This window comes from Canis lupus, chromosome 5, assembly GCF_011100685.1.
Source record: "Canis lupus familiaris isolate Mischka breed German Shepherd chromosome 5, alternate assembly UU_Cfam_GSD_1.0, whole genome shotgun sequence".
NCBI lineage: Eukaryota > Metazoa > Chordata > Mammalia > Carnivora > Canidae > Canis > Canis lupus.
In genome coordinates, this window is record NC_049226.1 from 894,761 (window position 1) to 913,915 (window position 19,155).

The window sequence follows — 19,155 nt, forward strand, 5'->3', positions numbered from 1 at the left end:
AAAACTATTATTCCCGGCAGGCAGAAGCACTAGGACAGAGCAAACATGAGATAAGGGAATAGACCAGGCCATCCGGCCCTGGCTGTTAGGGAGTGTTTTTCTTTGGTGGCTACACTGTAATCACAGAAAATACCAGACCTCAAAGAAGTAAGTCATAAAGGGTGTTATCAATGGTCGTTGCTCAAACCAAGACAGCACAAGAATCTCAAGGCCACAAGCTTCTTGGTCAAGTTTTCTTTCTTTTCCTTTCTTTCTTTCTTTTCTTTTTTTTTTGGGGGGGGGGTCAAGTTTTCAATAAAAGGCCTAAGAACCCTCAGTGGCAACTCGTTCAGGACCCCTCTCACTCTAGAGAGCTTTTACTTTCCTTTCCGTTCTCACCTTCACTTAATAAACTTTCACTTCATGCTTTTGTGTCTGTGAGATTCGTTCTTCAACCCGGTGAGATAAGAACCCTGCAATGCTGCAACAGAAGCATCCAGTGTTGTGGGGCTATTGGCTACTCATCACCTCTAGGTTAGATGGCTGCAAATTCTTTTTTTTTTTTTAATATTTTATTTATTTATGAAAGACACACAGAGAGGGGCAGAGACACAGGCAGAGGGAGAAGCAGGCTCCCTGTGGGGGGCCCAACACGGAAGTTGATCCCAGGACCCCAGGAGCATGCAAAGTATTTCACCTGCGAACCAGGCTGTCTTTTCAGGTGTTAAATCTTATAGACAAGACCCCGATCCAGTAATAAGCAAGGGTAGCTTGGGTTGAGGAGAGACCTCTGTATAGTAAGGTGATGCTGCTCTTTGAGGCCAAGGGTAGCTCATAATAGGATGTATGAATTTCATATCACAGTGGAACTTTTTTAATTTATTTTTTACCGGGTGGAAATGTAGTTGTAAGAGGACCCTTTTCTTTTTAAAGAAAATATTTTATTTATTTATTGAGAAACAGAGACAGAGCCGCAGGGGGAAGGGTAGAGACAGAGGGAGAAGCAGCCCTTCCCACTGAGCAAGGACCCCTATGCAGGACTCAGTGCCAGGTCCCAGAGATCATGGCCTGAGCCAAAGGCAGACACGTAACTGTCGGAGCCACCCACGTGCCCCATGAGACGCCATCTTCGGGATGTAAGCGCTGGGTCAGACATTCCTGACTGTTCCACAGCTTCTCAGAGAAAGGAAGAAGTCCTCAAGCCCAAAAGCGCAGAGACCGATAATGCCAGTGGAGCCTTATTCCACAGATTCCCATCGGCCCTGAGGTGGCCACAAATGCCTGTGATTCTGTGGAGTCGGAGAAGAGGCAATCCGGGGCAGGGATGGATTTACTCTCTCCTCGACTGCTTACAAGGCTCTTGGCTTTAGGGCGTCCCAGTGAATTTGGCTGTCTAACGACTGACAATAGTTCATTAGCAAAATCCCCTAGTGTGAGATGTATTGTCTAGAATTTTTCAAAGAGGCCAATCAGGTGCTAGGCTTTTTCCTCTGTAATTAGTGGCTAAAGGACCAGCTATATAAGTGGTTGTAGAAAGTGTCTTCAGGCTGCAGCCCAGGGATTTTTCCTAAGATGGTCACTTAGGAAATTGGGTCTTGGATTTTGTCCTCATTCAATGCCCGTCCTTTCTCAATCAGCTGTGCTTGGGGACCACGTAATGTTTCTGGAGTGCCCAAAGAAGGATGCTTTCTTAAGGATCGGAAATAAAAAGCCTATCTGTAGCCCCGACTCCCTCAGTGGCCACTGCAATGGGCAAGTCTGAGAGACTCCATTCATTTACCTTACTGGCCTATACGTGCCGTCATCTACAGTGCAGCTTCGTTCTCTTCTCTGATGATCTGTTCTTTTTATTTTTTTAAGATTTTATTTATTTATTTATTCATGAGAGAGAGAGAGAGAGAGAGGCAGAGACAGAGGCAGAGGGAGAAGCAGGCTCCACGCAGGGAGCCCGACGTGGGACTCGATCTCGGGTCTCCAGGGTCCCGCCCTGGGCCGAAGGCAGTGCTAAACCGCTGAGCTACTGGGGCTGCCCCTCTGATGATCTGTTCTGAGTAATGTCACCCAATGGATGATGTCAGTCATTAGGTCAACATGATGCAGTTTTAAGGCCCAGGGTGTACTGGAGGGGGTGCTGGGCTTGCAGTAAAACAAGTCCGTCTGAGTCCGCTCAGACCAGTTTCACATGATCCTGACTCTGGTTCTTTAATACTTGGGTAGCGTTTGTTCCAGGGTCGGCACTTACGACAGGCTTGGATGCCTCTGCGCTCCGAGCTCTGAAAGCAGAATGGATGCGTTTCCATTTTAATACCAAAATAACAGCAGCTCACTCAAAATCTGAACCAGTAGAAGAAGGTTCTTCACCTTCACTTTCTTTTAAATAATGTCCGGGATTCCCTGATGCTCTACAAAGCTTTCTGAAGTAATGGAATGAACGCCAGAAATTTCAATCTAACCAGAAGCATGTGCCAAGTGACAACTCTTCCATTTGTGGGGTTTGGGGGTTTTTCGGTATTTGTTGTCTCTAGGATTTTTCGTAAATAAAATTTCTCCTTAGCATAATAAGAATTAAAACTCTAGCGTAAATTTTGCCACATCAGCATGTCTGCGAGGTGTTCTATTCCTTTCCTTTCCTGGTAGTCTCTCGTGTTATGTCCTGGGGAGCAGAAGGAAACATTGATTACCTGTTTACCAGGAGCTAAATACAGTAAATTACCTATTTTGGAATTGCAACAACCCCAGAGTCTTCTCTTTCCTAATATTTTGTTTTCCTCACATGTAGACAGAATCGTTAATTGCAATGTCTTTTGCATATGCATTAAGCGTTGAAAGAATTTTTTGTGCATCCTTTTAAAAATTATTAAAATAGAGAAAAATACAGCAGTTCTGTCTCCTGTTGCCTGACAAGATCTATACTAGCAAGTTTCCCAGCCCAACCCACAAAATATGCAAAGAAGTAATGACCACGTTAGCTGACATGGTGTGGAAGGAAACAGCAGCCCAGTGACGGAAGGGCAGGTATCAGGATTTAAGGATGGAGTGGGGAGTGGGGAGTGGGGCCGAGGAGGCTACGGAGAAATGTCTTTACAAAGCGTGTAAGGAGTCTGGCGGCTCCTTAAGATGTTCAACATAGAGTTACCATATGACCCAGCAGCGCTGCTCCCAGGAGGAATGAAAATACGTGTCCACACAAAAAACTCACATGTGAGTGTTCAAAGCAGCACTATTCACAATAGCCCAAGAGTGGAAACAACTCAAGTGTCTACCAACTGATGGAAGGATGAACAAAATGTGGTCTATCCATACAATAGAATATTCTTCAGCCAAAATAATCAATGAAATTCATTAAAAAAAAATGATTTTGGGCACCCCGGATGGCCCAGAGCTTCAGTGCCACCTTCAGCCCAGGGTGTGATCCTAGAGATCCCGGATCGAGTCCTGCGTCGGGCTCCCTGCATGGAGCCTGCTTCTCCCTCTGCCTGTGTCTCTGCCTCTCTCTCTTTCTCTCTCTCTCTGTGTCTCTCATGAATAAATACATAAAATCTTTAAAAAAAAAAGTCAGATGCTTAACTGCACCACCCACGTGCCCCCATGAACGAAATTCTGATACTTGCTACAACATGGATGAACCTTGAAAACATGATAACAAGTGAAAGAAATCAGTCACAAAGACCATATAGTGTAGGATTCTATTTACATGAAACGTCCAGAATAGGCAAATCCATGGAGATAGACAGCAGACTAGTGGTGGCCAGGGGCTGGTAGGAGGAGGACACGGGAAGGTGATGCTATGGGTATGGTGGCTATGAACACGCTCTAGAGTTAGATGGTAGTGGTGGCAGCACAACTCTCAATATACTAAAAGCCACTCAATTTTACATTTTAAAAGGATTAATTTTATGTTATGTAAATTATGTCTCAATAAAACTTTTATTTAAAAAGAGAGAATATGGGCAACCTGGGTGGCTCAGCGGTTTAGCACCGCCTTCGGTCCAGGGCGTGATCCTGGAGACCTGGGATCGAGTCCCACGTCAGGCTCCCGGCATGGAGCCTGCTTCTCCTTCTGCCCGTGTCTCTGCCTCTCTCTGCGTGTCTCTCATGAATAAATAAATAAAATCTTAAAAAAAAAAAAGAGAGAGAAAAAAGAATGAAGTGAAGCTGTCACTTGAAGGATAACAACTGACGGTATTTGCTGCTAATGAAAAACTCAAGCTTTCAATTAAAAATTAGTATTTTGGAAAACTTGTTGTCCACCACCAGTACCTTGACAGGTCCTCAGATCTTGAAAGACATCTGTGACGTTGGTGATGATATTAACAACTGTGGGTTTTTTCTATTCGATGCTGAAATGTGCCAATATTTTGAAGATTGGAATAATTCAGCGAACCAACGCATGATGTTACTAGATCATTCTTGAGTGAAAGGTCCGTGCCAACTAGACTAGTGGATCTTAATGTAACTGAGCTCAAGAAGTTTATGTGATTTTAGATTCCACATTTCTATAATCATTAAGAAACTACCTCTTGTAGAATTTTGGTGTAATACCAAAGAAGAACATCCATGATAGTTGCCTGGTAAGGCTATTAAAATACTCTTCCTTTTGCAAGTTACAGATGGCTGGGTTTTCTTCATATGCTTCAATCAAAACAACCTATCACAACAGATTGAATCTAGAAGCCGATCTGAGAATCCAACTATCACCCAATCCAGCCAAGATGTAAAACAATGATATATTTCTCACTGAACTTTTTAAGAGTACACTTTAAATTTTTTTTCATAAAACAGTGAGAGCTTATTGATTTTATTCTTAAGTGAATTAATAATTAAATATTGTTTTAACTCAATATCTGCACTATACTTGCAGAGTATAGTGATATGCAGAGATAGTGTATATTTGATAGGTATACATACCTACCAAATCCTCTGGAGATGGGACCTAAACATCATTTTTATAACACTTCCCCAGAGGGTCTCAATGTGCAGCCAAGTTTAGAACTAGTACCTTAGTGCCTTAAAGCAATGTTCTCAAATTTCAGTTTATCAGCATCACCTGGGGAACGCGGTAAGACTACGAAGCATAGGCCCCATGCTGCTTCAGTAAGCCTGGACCCCTGTGTTTTTCAGCAGCTGCCCAGGAGAGCTGATATACACCCAAACTGAAGAACCACTGTCTTACACAGGTCAAGAGCATTAAGCTCCTTTCTTAAGTCTGTCCGGATCCTTGACTCTTGGTGCAAATATTCAAAATCCCTAAATTTTGCTTGAGTGTCTCTGTGTCTAACACTGATCGACTCTAAAGACACAACAATTAAAGAAGGACAAATATTTACACCGCAGCTCACTTGGGTAGAGAAATTGCAGTTAGGCTATTAGGTAACCTGGTTTTTTACCCAAGGCACTAACACATCTGGTTGGGGGGGGGGGGGGATTACATCACCCTTAAAGCTTCTTCCAGTAGGATAGCATGGATTTGGAGAGACGATGTCTACATTAGCTGGACCCTGTGGCATCATGGAGACCAGACACCAGTCATGAGCTGTACCTTTCACAGCATCACATCATATTGTGCTTGTTTGTTTATAAACATAAGGGGACTAGTATTTGTAGAAACGTAATGGGATTTTTCTTTTCAGACAATCCCATATAGGATTTTAACCCCAGTTTACCCTAGGAATCCATTTTCCTTTTAAAAGTAGTACAAAAAAGAAAGAATAATCTGTTTAGCATTCAGAACTAGGATTATGAAGAAGAAAAACAGAGTCATAGACAGACTATGGTCTTGAAAGAGGATTTCCCCAATTCGGTCATCTTTGCCTTTTATTCATACAGAGTTGATCCCGGAGTCCCCTAACTCTGGCGGTTTCCTGTGGGGTGGGGAAGGCATCGCTTCCAACTGGGAGAACCCGGTTCGCCCGGTGGCATTTCTCACCGGGAGGGATTTTGCCCCCAGGGGACACCGCACACATTCCGGCCGTCCCAACTAGGGGTTGTGCTACCAGCATGTAGTGCCCAGAGCCCAGGGATGCTGTTCAACACCCCGCAGTACCAGGCTGCCCTCCGCCAGAATGATCTGGCCCAGAAGAGTAATAGTGTTGAGATGGGTTGAGATTCTGCTAACGGAGGTGCTCACAGTGTGGTCCCATACTGGCATCAACTGGGAACTCGGTAGAAATGCAAATCCTCAGGCCCTACTTCACATCTACTGAACCAGAAATTCTGGGCAGGGAGCCCAGCAATCCATGTTATTTTTTTTTTTAAGATTTATTTATTTATTTATTTATTCATGATAGATACAGAGAGAAAAAGAGAGAGGTAGAGACACAGGAGGAGGGAGAAGCAGGTTTCATGCCAGGAGCCCAACGCGGGACTCAATCCCGGTTCTCCAGGATCACGCCCTGGGCCAAAGGCAGGCGCCAAACCGCTGAGCCACCCAGGGAGCCCAGCAATCCATGTTTTAACAGGCCCTCCTGGTGATGTCCACATGAAAGCTTATGTTCCCTGGAAGTCCGAGGCTAACCTGGGGGACCACTGATACTCCCCAGGTGATGTGGGAGGGAAAGCAAGAGACAGCAGAAAGGAGCCCTGCTGCACGCCTGCTGTGTCCCCCTGGCAGCTTTGGCCTGAGACGTGCGGCAGTGGAGTAGAGGCTGAAGGGAGAACCAAGCAGGGAGATCCTGTTCCGTGACCTCCTGGGGCTGCAGAAGTCCTGGCCCACATGGGTGCTGCTGGGCCCCTGGCATCTGCAGACGAAAGAGTGGACTCAGGTCCTGACCCTGGGAAGACCGCAGCCTCTTACGTGACTGGCCTGAGGTCTGACTGCGATTGCTTTGGCCGCGCTTAGCTTCCCCAACAGTCCCCGATGTAGTGCCAAGTCCCACCCTCCCAAGCTGCCCAAAAGCCTGCCAGCCAGCCCCAGGGCCACTTTATCCCGGGCTGCAATCTGCAGCAGCTCTAGAAAGTGAAGTGCCTCCGATCTCCCCTCTGCCTGCCCAGGCTGTGCCACAGTCAGTGCACCCCGACACTGAAGTGGCTCCCTGTGTTCTCACTATGGCTCGGGCGGCTCGCAGCACCCAGGGCCTGGGAGCACAGCATGGAATCGAGCACAGCTGCACGTCAGACACCAAAGCTGGTAGCCAAGAAGTGGGTAAAGGATAATACGGTGATAAGGAGGCGCCTGACCAGACGGTTGGTTGCCATAAATGTCAGAGAAGCAGGCTCCCCCGACCCCGGTAACGCCAGTGGAAGGGTATGGAACAAGCGCTGAAGCGCCAAGGCAAAGTACCTATTTTTTTTTTTTTAATACATTGAAAACACAAAGTGAACTGCATTAACATTTACATTTTATTTGATATCTTTGAAAGATCACTTTTGCTTCAAATTTACACTCGTGGGGTCAAGTATTGAGTATCTCAGTTTTTCAGCATTTTATTTGGTGGTCAAGCAGCCTTTATTGTAGCAACAGGACAAAGGGCATGCACGGAGTAGGCTGATTTCATTAGGAGCATCAGAAAAAGTTAGCTGACCCAGGCCCAAAGAGGAATATACTGGCAACTTAGGAAGTGGGTGGTCAGCCCAAAGCAGGGATTGGGAGAGTGGAGAAGCCAAGGTAGTCGCAGCAACGGAGGTGTCAGGACGGGTGGGTTGCTCACAGCCCCACCGTTGAAGTGACTCATCGCAATCCATTTCCTACGTTATGTCACACCACTCAAGAGTCAATATCCTGGAAAAGAAAGTCTGATCGGCCTACTGTGCATCACATGCCCATCCCCGGCACGGAGGGACAGCTGCAGGTGGGGAGAAAGGGAAACGTGATTATCAGTCCCACCAAGACTCTAATGAAGGGAACGTGAGTGATTCTCCAAAGGGACATCTGGATCCTGCTCCCAACATAAGGATCGGGGCGGGGGGGGGGGGGGGCAGTGCTGGGTACAGACACCAGGTATCCACGAGGGGCAGAGAGTCTGCAACCTTCTCACCTGTGTCGACTGGGCCATGTGGTCCCTCCCTTTGGCAATCTGAGGAACAGTACTTGAAAAAGTGCCTTGGAATCATCAGACATGACAGCACATGTCAGGCAGCAGGAAACGGGTTTCAGAAAAGGCAAGAAGTGGGAAATGCTGGGACCTTGGTTTACAATGAGGGAGGGATCCAGAAAGCACAGTGGAAATGTCTGGAAGGAAGGGAGGCCCAGGGAGCTGAGCTAGTCTGTTGGAGGAATGAGCTAGGTTGAGTCATTTGGAAATGGGAGGTGAGGAGTAGGGCTGTGTCGGGTATACGAGAAAACCTGGCCACCATGCAAAGGCAGTGGAGGTGGGCTCAGGTTACCGGGAGACAGTACGTTCTATCTTCTTTATCTCCAGCTCAGCTAGAAAGACCCAGAAGGATGGTCTCATATGCTGCAATTTGCCCTCCAGGGAACCATACCTAGATGAGACATATTTGTGAAGTGGATCTGCAGGCCGGGCTTAAATTCCTCAAACACAATAATCTGTCAAGAAGAAGGAGGTGAGGTGGCCGTGAGATTCAAGTTCTGACTCTTTGCAAGGCAAAGGCTGAACAAGGTGGACTGGGATGAAAGGGGTGTAGTGGCGGAGCTTACTTCATTTGATCCAGGACGAAGCCAGGGTCCTGGAAGGTAGAGGGTCTCCTGGGGACCTATATTCCAGTAGCGTCCCAGATTTTGTCCATTGATGAATATTACACCTTTTGTCCAGCCCTTAAAAAGTTTGGAATGGAGGATTCTAGATATAATGACCCTCGGGCTCACACGCACGCCCTCCATCACCACACCGGATCATGGTCACAGACACGCCCCGATGGAGTGGCTTACCACACATGGCCTTAAACAGAATGTCGCCTGGACAGTTCTATGCTATTGCCCCTGGCCTGGGGTGGGCTCAATACCTCGGCCTCTAGAAGGGCGACACTGACTTCTAACTCCCCTCCCTTTATCTGTCCCAAGCCAGGGTAGGGTTATTTCCACGGACCATCAGGCATTCATCAAAACACACTGGGCCCGCAGAACTTCGTGTGCGTTAGGATCTCAGCTTCCCCACTGCAGACTGGATGTGTGTGTCCTAAAGGGCTCGGATTATGTCTGGGGCAGGGGGGTCACACTCACTACATTCCTCACGCGCTGCAGTCTACGGTTGTCCCCACTAAAACAAACTAAGGTCTCTGTCACAGTTGTTAAGTTTCCACCTCTCACCCTTGTCAACACCAGGGGAAGGGGTGGCCTCCAGACGGCTGCGCAGTGGTTCGTGTCCCAGAGACCTTACATTTCCTTTCACAGGACAGGCCCATGCACCAAGGAGCTTTTTCTCAAATATCCTTTGGGGATGGGGGCGGGAAGGATGGGCAGGGGAGAAAATCACTAACCTCCATTTTTATGAAAGTGTCTCTGGGGTAATTACCCATTCTCAGGATACCAAGGAAGAAGGCAGGGCCCTGATGTTTGAATACGACTGGTTTCCAGATGTTAGGAAGGTCCCTGAGAGGGAGTCAAACAGCAGTGGAAAGGTCATGCCCTTCGTTGTGTGGCAGTTGTGACTTTTGAGGTAAGCCCCCCTTTTGCCCAAGCCTAGCATCCCTCTGATAGCACAGGAACACATCTCTAGGGGGCACGATGCAAGAGGGAAGAAAAGCAAAACCAGCAGGCCAGGGGCTGGACGAACGAGGGCATGGTCCCTACTCTGTCCCAGCAACTACGAAACTCGGGGTTATTTCCTTCAACACTACGGATCTTGCCTCTCTTATCTGAAAACTAAGGGGGTTAGTCTGCGTGGCCTCCGAGCTTCTTTCCATCTGTAAATGGGAACCATCTTTGATCAAGAGCCTGGACTCAATGGTCTGGCACCCACCTTCGTAGAAATTTAGTTTTCATATCCAGGCTGTAGATTTTAAATTTTCTTAAAGGAGAATTGTTCAGATAGATATCGCCAATTAAACCTGTAGGGGGGGAATAAAGGGAACATGAAGAAGGCAAGCAGGGATGGGAACGCAGAGATGTCAACAGGCTGTGGCCAAGGTTCCCCCGAAGGAGGATGCGTTCCTGGCCTCATCGGGCGGAAGGTTTCTGCAAGGTCTTCCATAAGGTCCTCCATCTGCTACCCGCATGCACCCTTCGAGTGGGCCGGCACGTCCCCTGTTAACCATGCAGAAGTCACCACACTTCCTGCCGGGTGCGGCCCGCACAGCAGTCAGAACACTTGGAACAGCGGAGGGAAGGTATGAGTGACTCTGTGCCCAGGAGCCCGGGGGAGCCCAGGATGCAGGCACTGAGCTCCAGAGAAGGAAAAATCAAAGTTCCCAGGGAGGGATTCTAACCAGCTTCTCCTGCAGCTTTCTTCAAACCCCCTGGAAGAGAAAGGCAGTGCTCTGCCTTGGAAATTAGAGAACACCCTTGAGGGAAGGCACCATCATCCTTTCCCATCAAAGCAAGACTTCCTCATAGTCTCTACATACAGCTGTCTCGCTCGCCAAGGGACCCTGCTGTCTGCCAAGCCATGGACCGGGCCATGACTGTCTGCAGCCTGGTTAGGAGCAACAGGAATTCAGTGCCTCGAGGTCTCAAGCTTCTCCACCCTTGGAAGAAAGGGAGCCCACCTTTTCTCTCCTTTTTTTTTTTTTTTTAAGATTTTATTTATTTATTCATGAGAAGCACAGAGAGAGAGAGAGAGAGAGAGGCAGAGGCCCAGGCAGAGGGAGAAGCAGGCTCCATGCGGGGAGCCCGACGTGGGACTCGATCCCGGGACCCCAGGATCACGCCCCGGGCCGAAGGCAGCACTAAACTGCTGAGCCACCCAGGGATCCCACCTTTTCTCTCCTTGTTGATGTTCTGCCCATAGGCAAGGCGGCCTTGATTCTCCACCAGGATCCGCAGCGTTGGGTTATTCTTGTAGACCTGTCCAAGACAGACCCGCCAGAGTGGGTAACGCTGGGACTTTTCTGCAGACCTCTTAAGTCTCCTCTGCACTCTGATGAGGTTGTGGTCAGGGTGACTGACAGACAGCAGGCCTCCAGCTCGGGCCAGGTAAACCCTTGGGCTCCTGCTCTTCCTACTCACCCCACCCTCACCCCCACCCCCTTACTAGGCCTCTTAGAAAAGTCACTCGAACATTTCACAAGACATTACTGAGGCTGGTGACCAACCTGCTCAGAGTTTTCTGAGCAGCAAATATCCAACACGTTGGAGTTCTGCTCACCCAAAGCATATACACCTATACTTTAGAAACGGCTCTCCTGCACCCCTGTTGGGTTCTCATGCAAGGAACATTCCAAAGAACAGCGGAGGAGAAAATAAGCTATCACAGGGCCAGGCCCCGCTTACAATTGAACCTGGGCGCTGGGGTATTAGTTCGTTAACCCTGGATCATATACCATTTTTGTGGGAATGGTCAGATGATTAGTGGAATGGTCCAGGATTCCTATATAAATGTCATCCACAAACACCTGCCAAAGAAAGAGGAGTGTGCCATTAGGTCCTCAGAAGGAAAGGGATAAAATGGTCCTTGGGAAAGCAAAGAAATGGCAGGTTCAGGGGAATGATTAACTCTGTCTCCCGGAATATTACGAGCTGACTATGCGTCCACAAAGACACAACACATTCAAAGCAGTACAGTCACGAGATGTAGGAGGCAAAGTTCAGAGAAGGACGTCCTGATGCCAAATATACCAAATCTGGGCCTGGCTGCACCACAGGGCAAGAAGGGAAAGAATAATTGAAGAGACCTGCAGGGAATGAGGACAAAGGAAGGTAGGTAAGGGATGGATATTGTGAAAGAAGTGACGGCCGTAGGGAAGACGGGGCTCCAGGCACGGGAGGCATCTGTCTGCCTCGCCCGCATGGGTTCACTTCCATAATGGATCCAATCTTCCAGGTTTCTCCTGGCTCTTCTCTGAAGAGTCTGCTACCACTGTTATTTCTCTCTCTCTCTTTAAAGATTTCATTTATTTATTCACGAGAGACACAGAGACACAGAGAGAGGGGCAGAGGGAGAAGCAGGCTCCATGCAGGGAACCCGACATGGGACTCGATCCGGGGACCCCAGGGTCATGGCCTGGGCCCAAGGCAGATGCTCAACCGCTGAGCCACAGGGCATCTCTATTTCCCATTTTAAGAATAACTTGGATGTAAATCCTTCCCTATTCTGTTACCTATTATATCAGGTATAGCCATGCAGGGCCACAGAAGGATACAAATTTGCCCCTTAGGTTATTTGAGTCAGGTTATAATTTTCAAATGAAATTTGACCAGGAAACTATAAAAATTGAAATCCACAGATATTAAAAACACAAATATTGATACCATACAGAATTCGCATTGTAACCTATTTAGAGTCTAATTACAAGGTTTACATACTCTCTATTTATTGAACACCCACTGAATGGTTTGGTCAAGGGGTCACCAAGCTTAAAGCGCAACTCCAGCCTTTGAGGAGCTCAGAGAGTAACACCAAGAAATTACTAGGACGCTCCCCGGGAGCTACTACGAGCTGTGGATGGAACGTCACGGAGGCGCAGAGAAGGGAGCGGCAAGTCCTGATCCGCAGCAGGGTCCAAGCTGGTCGCCAACCTGACGACAGGTGACTAGGAAAAATCAACAGAAGGCTGCAGGCAGGGGGGCCGGCTTGCTAAGAATTTTCCTTCCTTGGGAGGGAAACTGGGGGCACGGCGAGGGGGGTGCAGCGAGGAGGAGGGGCACGGTGGCTCTGAAACAGGGGGCTCGGTTTGGGGGGCCCTAAGAGCAGGGGCAAGACCCAGAGGTGCTGGTGAGGCCCAGCGGCACGCACGGGGCACGCAGGGCCCAGGACAGGGCTGGAGGGAGGGGAGGGGAGCGGTGCCCCCCGGGGTGGTGGGGCTGCAAGTCCAGGAGCTGATGTGAGGGGCATAAGATGAGCTCTATTTAGGAACTAATGAGCTTGGTTTTAGAGGAGATGAGTGTGAGAAGCGAGTAGAACGTGTTTAAGTGAAGAGGAATGTTCAGCAAACCAGGGACCTGGGTGTGCAGCCCGGGGAGGCCGAGGAGGCCTGGAGGCTCGGGCAGGGGACCTGAAACTCAGGAAGAAGGTGACACGGACGCTGCAGTGGGGGCAAGAGCAGGGTCTGTCTGGGACCCGAGGAACCCGCCAGCTCCCAGCTTGGAGTCGGATGGTGACCGTTACCCTTGGCTCTGCTGCTCTCAGTCAAATACCCTCAGGGAGGCATTTCCCTTCTCTGAGGCTTCTCCTCCGTCTGCACATCTGAGGGGGGGGTTGAGAATTAAATGAGAGCTCAGCCCACTGGAAGGGGACGTGTGAACGCAGGGATGCTGCAGACCGCACAGGCACTTCCGAAGCTCCGCCCGGTCTCCTTTAAAGAACTCCACCAACTCCCAAGGGCTCCGGGGGTACCCGGTGGCTCCCCGGGAATGGCTACACACCTCGGTAGCCTACAGATCAAACATTTCACTGAAGGGACATAGGGTAAGAAACACTGATGATTCTTTGAAAGTGGAAAATATTTGACTACCACTGAGACACTCCCTTCAGCAACAGCACGGGGTTCCACTCGCAGAGGAGTGCCACCGGGGCCCATCCGTTGTGCCCTACCTGACCTCGGTCTTGAAGATGACCCTTTGTGGTAAGGAGGCCACCAGAGATGATCATAGTCTCATAAAGAACGTATCCAGAGGACTGACCACTCCCCTGGTTCACGGACAGCTTTTCCATGCAGATCGGCTTGACAGAGCTGATGGGCTGCGGCAGAAACAGGAACAAAAACCGGGCTGCACGTTCAGGCTAGAGAGAAAAACTTCAGAAACTTGCACCCAAAGCCCGCTTCTCCAAAGGAATTGCACCAAGAGTCTTGAGGACAGGAGTATGAAAAGGGAATATGTAATGATAGGCATGCTTAAGTGTCACTTACAAATGCCCTTTCCTGTTTTCCAAACCGACTTTGTGTTTCTCTGCAAGTGCTACCCACTAATGTACTTTGCTTTTTCAGATGGAAAAGCTGAAATCAAGGAAAGGGAATGATCTGCTAACTTGCTCATCAAGTCATGCTAGAGCCTGGACTAGACGCAGGAACTCCATCCCGGGCGTGCCAGATTCCATCTAGCCTTGGTCTTCTCTTCTTGTTCCTTCACAGACTAAGAGAAATCATCCTAATCCAAGGTCTGACTGTGGCTATTCATGAATCTGCTCATCTCACACTGACCTAAAGCACTCGGTATCTGTTAACTGTCTGTTAGACTTCTCCTTCCAAAGATCCCAGGATGATTCCAATGCCGTACCTCCCAATTGACCATACTTCCCCATCCTACTCTTTTCCCTTTCCAAAAAGCAACACCAACCATTCAGTCAAAAAGGTAAAAAGCATAGACAATGTTTCTCCCTCTTCCTCCCGTCAACCAATATCCCCCATCAACCAGTCACTAACCCGTCTTCACTCCCGTTATCTGAGCTCAACTTCAGTAGATTTCTACTCATTTTCAGTGTTCTAGCATGGTCCCACTCTATTCTACCCCCCATACAGCTACCAAAGAAATCTTTCTGAAATGCAAAGCTGGTCCATCTGATTTCCAAGCCATGCTTTAAAATAGCTTCCCACAACTTTCAGGGAAATGTTCAAATTTCTTAGCATAAAAACATGGCCTTTCAAACTGCCTTGGAGAAATACATGATTCCAAATCTGTGGGGCTACACAGCTTGAGATATCCTGGAGGATCAAAAAGCAAAGAAGGTATCAAAAGCTATTGAACTCATGTCAAGACACAGGAGCCAACTTAAAGGAAATGAGACAATTGGAATATCAAAAGGAATGACGACAATAGGTTCAACACATGTTTAATGGGTTTTCAAAAAGGTTTGTTTATTATTTATTTTTAAAGATTTTATTTATTTATTCATGAGACAGAGAGAGAGAGAGAGAGAGAGAGAGAGAGAGAGAGAAGCAGAGACATAGGCAGAGGGAGAAGCAGGCTCGATCCCAGGGACTCCAGGATCATGACCTGAGCCAAAGGCAGATGCTCAGCCACTGAGTCACCCAGGCGCCCCTGGACCATTATCTTATACTATACACAAAAATAAACTCAAAATGTTTAATTAAATACCTAAATGTAAGACCTGAAACTATAATACTCCTAAAAGAAAATATAGGTTGTAAACTCTTGGACATCAGCCTTAGCAATATTTCTCTGGGTCTGTCTCCCCAGGCAAGGGAAGCAAAAGGAAAAGTAAACTAAAAAGCTTCTGCATAGAAAAGGAAACCCTCAACAAAATGAGAAGGCAACCTACTGATTGGGAGAAAGTATTCGCAAATGATCTATCTGATAAGGGCCTAACATCCAAAATACGTAAAGAACCTGTATAATCATCATCAAAAAAACATATAATTCAATTTAAAAATGGGCAGAGGATGCGTATTGATGAGGATGTGGTGAAAAAGGAACCCTCATGTACTGTTAGTGGAAATGTAATTTGGGGCAGCCACTGTGGAAAACAGTAGAGCAGCTCATCAAAAAATTAAAAATAGAACTACCATATGACCCAATAATTCCACCACTGACCTGAAGGAAACAAAAACACTACTTTGAAAAATATATGTACCCCTATGTTTACTGTAAAGTTACTTACAATAGTTAAGATATGGAAGCAACATAAGTAGTCACTGACAGACGAATGACTAAAGAAGATGTGGGGGATAGATAGATAGTACTCAGCCATAAAAAGAATAAAATCTTACATTCACAACAATATAGATGGACCTAGAGAGTATTATGCTAAGTGAAATAATACGAGAAAAACAAATACCATGTGATTTCACTTATATCTGGAATCTGAAAAAAAAATAAGCTAACAAACAGAGACAGATTCATAAATATAGAGAAAAAATTGGTGGTTGCCAGATGGCAGGGGGTGGAGGGCCTGAGGAAAATAGGTGAAGGCCATTAAGAGGTATTAAATTCCAAGTATAAAATAAATAAGTCACAGGGATAAAGAGTACAGCATAGGGAATATAGTCAGCAATTCTGTAATAACCTTGTATGGTGACAGACAGTGACTGTACTCACTGTGCTGAGCATTTTGTACTGTCTACCATTTTCAAATCAGAATCTTGTACACCTGAAACTTATATAATATTATATGTCAAGTATACTTCAATTGAAAATTAAAAAATTTTAAATTGTGAGTTTATAATCAAATAAAAACAAGAGCAAAATAACTTCATCAATCACTTTTTTAAAAAATTTATTTATTCATGAAAGACACAGAGAGAGAGAAAGAGGCAGAGACACAGGCAAAGGGAGAAGCAGGGTCCATGCAAGGAGCCCGACACGGGACTCGATCCCGGGACCCCAGGATCACACCCTAGGCCGAAGGCGGGCGCTAAACCACTGAGCCACCCAGGGATCTCCTCACTGACCACTTTTGGAGGATATCCAGGAATAAATCCATTATTTGATAAGAGAAAATCCTTGAACTTCTGTCCTAACTTTTCTTTACAAACTGTACATTAAGGTAACGAGATAATTCATGAAGAAAAGTTTTTCTACATAGAGGAATTCAAGTGTATAAATGCAGAATAAATGACTAAATTAGAATAATATTATTTTGGGGCACGTGGGTGGCTCAGTTGGTTAAGCATCTGCCTTGGGCCCAGGTCATGATCCCAGGATCCTGGATCGAGCCTCACATCAGGCTCTCTGCTCAGAGGGAAGTCTGCTTCTCCCTTTCCTTCCCCGTCTGTGTCTCACTCAACCACTCTCTTGCTCTCTCTCTCGAATAAATAAATCTTTAAAAAGAATTACACTATTTTGAAAGCCTTAATGAAATATCGGATAAAGTTAATAATTGTCAATGACTGCTAAAACCATTAGGTAAAAGGCTGATGGGAAACTTGTTTGTGGATAGACAGGGCTAACTACTCCTGAACCCACTGGTCACTTATGAAAACAGAAATGACTAGCCATTACGTGCCTGGGATATGATGCATAAAAATATAACAGCATCACCTATGAAGTATACTTGCAAACAATTTTTTTAAAAAGCACCTAACTCAAATTTCATCAAGCATCTAGACCAGTTTACTAAAAATGTGAGGAGTATAAAGACATGTTCCCAGATACATGGGGATCTAATTAGCAAAACCCAGAATGTAGGGAATTCTATAGTACAAATAATCTTGCTCTTCAACAAATAAATGTAATAAAAAGAAAAGACATCTTTCGATGAAAAGAGATTTAAGACACGTATCAATTAAATGCAATGTGTGGCTGACCTCAGTGGGGTCCTGATATTAACAAACCAATGCAAAAAAAATGTTATGAGATAATTGGGAAAATCTGAACACTGGAAATTTTATGATTTTCAGTGGTGGGGTGCTCCAGCCAGTCTGTACCAGCTCATGAGTGACAACTGCGCACATTTCTACCCAACCCTGTATTTTAATTCTGTATGCAGTATTGTCATGCCAGAGTCTTGAAATTAGCCATAGTGGGAATATTTACACCACAGGATTTGGCAAACACTACTAATCAGAGTTTTTCCCTCTAGAGACCCTGTTACTAAATATTTCCCAGGAAATCACTGACTTTTAGGGATTATTACTACTATCACCATCATCATCAAGAATGATAATGATTTTGTAGTTGTATTTTTAAAAGAGTTTTTATCTTTTCAGATACATGTTTAATTATAGTTGAAATTATATGATATCTAGGATCTGCTTTAAATTAATCTTAAAAATAGTAGAGGAAAAGGAATATGGATATAAATGAAACAGTTTAGCCACATATTAATAAGGTTGAGGTGCATGTTGAGCACATAGGGGTTCACTACTTTTCTCACTGCCACTTATTCATGTCTTCAAAATTCCATAAGAAAACATTTAAAACCACAAGACGCTCCAACGTGGGGTGCCCAGTCCCTTACTTGGCACTCCTTTACAAACACTTTTCATTCATCCTATTTGCAATTCCCTAAACATGCATTTCTTTCCATGTCTTTACAAATGGTTTCCACTATGCTTCAAATTCCTTTCCCTCCCCCATTCTACCCTACTATTCATCTCATTAAGCTCCTATTCAATCCTTTGGATCTCAAAATCACCTCAATTGGGATATAATATTGGATCCTGTGACTGTCCAGCATGCTGAACATCTCTCTAAATAATAACACAGCAGCTAGCACATGCTCAGCACTTACTACAGGTCACGTTCAAATATTAGCTGCTTAATCCACACCACAGTCCTATGAAGTAAGTGCAATTATTTGCCTTATTTTCCAGTAGGGAAACTTACAATGAGGTTAAATGATCACCCCAGGGTAAATACTGGAGCAAAGATTCAATCCCAGTCTTGGCTCCAGAGTTTATGCACAACAGAATACTATGTTCCCTTGACAATGCTGTGCTGCCTTCATTCCTCTATCATGGGACCTACAACCCCTAATCTCTACTCACCTCTCCTCTGTATTAGACTGGAAGTTCCCCCAAAACAGCATCTTGATAATACAGTTCCCCAAAGATTGTTTACTAAGTATTGTGTGAATGGCTACACAGGTTTTCCTATATGCAAATGGTTTTCAAACTATGTCCCTTTAAACCCTACAGGTAAGTCAGAAGTGGCATGTGAGCCATCCTAATATGTACCCCCCTAGAGAAAGGATGACTGACCCTTAGGATTCAAGTACAGAGTCAGAACCGCCACCCCTGATTAACCAGTGCGTGCTTTATGTACTGAACACTGCAGTGAGTTTGAAGAGAGTCCCTCTACTAAACCAAAAGTTTAAAGATCATTACCCTAGATCTTCATTCTAACCATCTTCAGAAGGGAGGGATCTCTTCTTGGTTATGCTATTGAAAGGAAATTTTCCCAGTATCCTGCAACATTTACACTGTTTCTTTACATTTAAATTTTCTGAATATTCCTGAATTGGTTCTGGGTGTCTTATTCTGAATTGTAAAACCTATGGAATGGAGAAGATATTTGCAAACATCTTATCAGATAAATGGCTAGTATCTAAGATCTATAAAGAACTTATCAAACTCAACACCCAAAAACACAAATAACCAGTCAAGAAATGGGCAGAAGACATGAACAGACATTTCTCCAAAGAATACATAACATAGCCAACAGACACATGAAAAAATGTTCAACATCACTCATTGTCAAGGAAATATAAATCAAAACCACAATGA

At 45.8% G+C, this 19,155-nt stretch overlaps 1 protein-coding gene across 7 annotated transcripts in view; it reads right to left on the reverse strand.

Annotated features, from left to right (window-relative positions):
* Positions 1 to 7,299: 7,299 nt before the first annotated feature.
* Positions 7,300 to 19,155, reverse strand: part of LOC607396 (beta-galactosidase-1-like protein 2) — a 59,062-nt gene continuing 47,206 nt past the window's right edge. For 6 of the 7 annotated variants that reach the window (XM_038535588.1, XM_038535585.1, XM_038535583.1 and 3 more), the window contains exons 15-22: positions 13,566 to 13,712; positions 11,356 to 11,427; positions 10,792 to 10,879; positions 9,837 to 9,924; positions 9,355 to 9,466; positions 8,576 to 8,692; positions 8,401 to 8,464; positions 7,300 to 7,696 (exon numbers count right to left, since the gene is read on the reverse strand). In XM_038535588.1, coding sequence (XP_038391516.1) covers positions 7,689 to 7,696; positions 8,401 to 8,464; positions 8,576 to 8,692; positions 9,355 to 9,466; positions 9,837 to 9,924; positions 10,792 to 10,879; positions 11,356 to 11,427; positions 13,566 to 13,712 — 696 coding nt within the window. In that variant the 3' untranslated portion in view covers positions 7,300 to 7,688. The remainder of the gene's footprint in view (positions 7,697 to 8,400; positions 8,465 to 8,575; positions 8,693 to 9,354; positions 9,467 to 9,836; positions 9,925 to 10,791; positions 10,880 to 11,355; positions 11,428 to 13,565; positions 13,713 to 19,155) is intronic. The other variant, XM_038535589.1, reaches the window with a different exon arrangement.